At 35.3% G+C, this 4,057-nt stretch overlaps 1 protein-coding gene across 1 annotated transcript; it reads left to right on the top strand.

Annotated features, from left to right (window-relative positions):
* Positions 1-1,360: 1,360 nt before the first annotated feature.
* On the top strand, positions 1,361-3,713 carry LOC142521297 (uncharacterized). Its single transcript, XM_075624521.1, has 6 exons — positions 1,361-1,502; positions 1,943-2,087; positions 2,741-2,781; positions 2,980-3,048; positions 3,134-3,193; positions 3,312-3,713. Exons 2-6 carry the CDS (start codon positions 1,967-1,969, stop codon positions 3,387-3,389), a joined length of 369 nt encoding a protein of 122 aa, XP_075480636.1. The 5' UTR covers positions 1,361-1,502; positions 1,943-1,966; the 3' UTR covers positions 3,390-3,713.
* Positions 3,714-4,057: the final 344 nt, after the last annotated feature.

Raw genomic sequence — 4,057 nt, 5'->3', positions numbered from 1 at the left:
GACACTGATCGAGACTAGCACAAAGAACCGAGGACAGTTTCCAATCTCACACCCTCTGGTATATCACTTGAGAAAAAGAGAGGAAGAAGAGAAGAGAAGAGCTCACATGCATAAAGCAAAGAACACTGGACGCCGAAGAAGAATGAAGAGCTACTGCCTCTCAGAAAACTCACACTTTTCATCTCGGATGCTGGGGAACGAAATAAGTATTTAAAGAGTAAGACAAAACCTAGTAGGCTAAGGCTTATGGGAATGGGCTTTGGGTTTTTAGGCTTTGGGTAAGAGTTGGGCCAAACCCAACACTATAATTTCATATAAAAGCAAACCATTTATCATAATGGAGCTCACAAAAACTTGGGTAATAAAACATACGTAGCCGCTATTGGATGCAATTGAGTTAAACTACTAGTTAATAGTTCGGTCGAAACTTGACTCGAGCTTGATTTTACAGAGGGTTTGAGTAGCTTGATTCTTCATTCGAGTCGAGTTCGAGTTCGAGTTTTGATTGTTTCTTACTAGAATGACTCGCCAATTACTCAAGTAACTATATATTAATATTATTAATTTTAGAGAATACATAATTAAGGTTATTTTTGTCCATATGGATAAATTTAAACTCTAAAATTATGCTAAAAACATTTTCAAAATTTTCGAGTACATGTTCGAATAACCCGATATTTTCACGAGTCCAGCTCGAACTTGAAATTAAATACTCGATCGAGTGTGAGTCGAGTGTATGATTTAAATGATTCTATTCTAGTTGGACTCGGCTCATATAACCACTTTGTAGCTCTAATTCATAAACTTAATTTATGGATAATAAAACGATTTTTTTAAAAAGAAAATCATTGTAATGAAATAGTTGTCCGATTTATTTATGTTTCTCTAGCCCTTTGTTCGATTTATTTTTTTTACGACATTTGTATCAAACACTTGTATTATTATTTGTAGATTAGTAATATGATTACATTTTTCAAATTTTGTTGTTAATTTTTTTCAATTACACTTAACAAAATATATTTTTTTAGGAAAATTTTTAAAAAAAACGAAAGCGACGGTTTTAGAACAAACCGTCGCTGAATATAGCGACGGTTTGTCGCTAAATTAGCGATGGATAATTTCAACAACACCGTCGCAATCTTCGGCGACAGTTTTTGTAGGCCGTCGCTAGTAGCGACGGTTTTACTACCGTCGCCAATAGCGACGGCCTAACCCGTCGTCGATCTAAATCGGCGACTGTTTATTAAAAACCGTCGTTATTTGCAACAGTTTAACTCTAGGCCGTCGCTGCTAAAACCGTCGCTATGATTCAATATATTTCGCGAACATTTTCTTCAGCGATTTTCGTCTTTCTTCTCTGGTAGTATCGGAAATCTATCAATTTTTTCAAAGTTTCGGTTTTCTTACTTTTTACTAACATTTTTTCTTATTAATTTTGTAGATTTGCTCGTTGGTGTGATCTTCCAACGTTACGTGGATCTGCATATCTTCGCGCATGTCAGGTTTTTAAAGCGTTTTCTTTACAGAAAATTTAATATTTAATTTTAATTTTTGCGTAATATTTTATTTATGAAATATATAGTATTTTGATTAAAAACCGTCGCTTCATTAAGCTACGATTTTTTCAAAAAATCGTCGCTTATTATAGCTACGATTTTTTCAAAAAACGTAGCTTGGTTTTGTCTAGAAAATCATTGTAATAAAATAGTGGTCCGATTTTTTAAAAAGAAAATCACCGCTATATATGGATAATAAAACGATTTTTTAAACAGAAAATCATTGTAATAAAATAGTGGTCCGATTTATTTATGTTTCTCTAGCCCTTTGTCATCCGGGCTTAAGCCCTAATTAAAGCCCCTTTTCCTTGGAACTTCCACTCGGCAATCGATTCGTTCAAATCCCTTCATTGTTTCCCTGTTTTTGTGTTTTTTTTGGAGGAAAGTGATTGATAGGTACAAGTATAATCATGACGGAGTACAGTCGCCAGCGTGATTTCATGTTCTGCGAAATTTGCGGGACAATGCTCGATTTCAACTCACCCAAGTATGCACGATGCCCGTCGTGCAAATTCAAGAAGCGCCTCAAAGGTTATTTTATTTTATTTTATTACCGATGATTTAATTCAGTGATACCTTGCTTTGATGTATATTTTCTCTAGGAGATGCTCAAATCTACTCGAAAATCATGTAAATAAATCAAAATATTGGGAATGTATCCATCAGTTTCTTGTAATTACGTACTACTGTTGTAAGATCGATTCGAAGTTTGACTGCAAAGTATTGATCTTGTTATATTTGCTGTGGATGCTTAATTTTGCCTTGGTGTTTCTTGTAAAATCTTGTGAGCTTGCTGCGATACACATGGAAAAAGTGGTTTTGACCCTTACATTGTAGCATTTTAGGGTTGCCCATTAAATGCAATTGGCTCATCTACTGTGCATAATAGTTTGAAGTAGAGAAGGAAGTAGCTATCAATTTTGCCGTAGAATTTTATTTGGATCAATCTTTACTATGAATTTTTAAAAATTATTGATACGGTATTCAAGTCCAGTTCGGTTGCAGCAGAAAGTTGATTTATTACTAAACCACAAAGATTTGATTAGATTATTAATTACTCTATAGCGGGTCATATGCTGCAATAATAGGATTAGTTTCAGGATTTGTATTTGGTTGGTTCATTCACAAAAATATTTTTTCCTGTTGATTTATTTAAGATTTTGTCCTTTTATACCTTTGATCAGATCTCGCTGGAAAAGTGATACGGTACACCATTAGTGCCGAGGTATGTCCCATTGTGTTTATGGCAATTGTTCTTTCACTAGGTATGATATAATGTTTATTTGGCTAGGATCAAAGTTGGTTTCACAACTACTACTCACATGACAAAATTCATACACCATTTGATAGGAAAACGATTCTCTTAGTTATGCGCTAATTCTTCAGTTCTTATTATCTCAGCATCATGTTATTATATTTGTAGGATATGAGGAGGGAGCTGGGAATATCTTCATTGGACGATATTGAAGAAGAAAAGGAACTAAAACAAATGGTTGGAACTTTGTGCTCTCATTCTAGCTACTCTAGTGGAACAAATTTCTTAAATTTGAGCCAATGTTCTCTTCTTAATCGTGTAGGATTATAATGCAAAATGTAGAGCATGCCAGCACTTGGGCATGGCCTATGTCGCCAGACAGGTAATTTTTCTCCATGTTTGTCCGCAACTAACTTAATTATCGGGTACTTGTCCTTTGCCCATTTTATGTTTTGTGTCCAACTAGCTCTACTTGTTCCTTTTGTTTTTCTTAAATCCAGATTAGATCTGCCGATGAAGGACAGACCATCTTTTACACTTGCCCTGTATGCGCGTATAAACAAACCGAAAACTCGTAAACTTGCAGCATTTTGAATTTATCTGGATGATTTACTAGAAGGGGTGTCCTTGGGCTTCTTCAGATTTGTGAACTCAGCACGATTACCTTTTCGTTTCTTTACATAATAGTGACATGGCACAATTCGAATTTGCGACCTACATTTTGGGAAACCAGCCGATCCACCGACCTCCCTGCTCCTTGTTTATCTTAGCCATTATTGGGATTGAGTTAGATGAAAATGTAACCTCTCCAGGGAGTGCATTCTTGCATTCTAATTCGTACAATGTTATTTTGATATCTCAGTGACTTCTTGTTATTAATTTTGTGGACTTTTTACTTTTTAGACACGGGGATCTAAATTGGGCAACATTTTGGTCTTCGTTCTTGTATGGTATAAGCAGTACAATGACTCTACTATGCAGTACTTATGTCTTGATTTGGGGTACAAAATAGCTTAGTTGTGGTATCACTAATACCTAATGCGCAGTATCATGAACACATGTATGAGTTATTGGTCTTCGTTCTTGTATGGTAAGAGCAGTACAAATGGTCATAATATGTGGCACTTATGTCTTGATTTCGGATACAAACTAAGTTAATTATCGTATCATAAGTACCCAACTCACGGTATCATGAACACATGTATGATTTATCGGTCTCCGTACAAGTCGGTCTCCGTCCTTGTAC

The sequence above is a fragment of the Primulina tabacum genome, chromosome 12 (genome assembly GCF_025594145.1).
Source record: "Primulina tabacum isolate GXHZ01 chromosome 12, ASM2559414v2, whole genome shotgun sequence".
Classification (NCBI taxonomy): Eukaryota; Viridiplantae; Streptophyta; class Magnoliopsida; order Lamiales; family Gesneriaceae; genus Primulina; species Primulina tabacum.
Note: the sequence above shows the minus strand (reverse complement) of the source record. Positions and strands in the feature narration are given on the sequence as shown.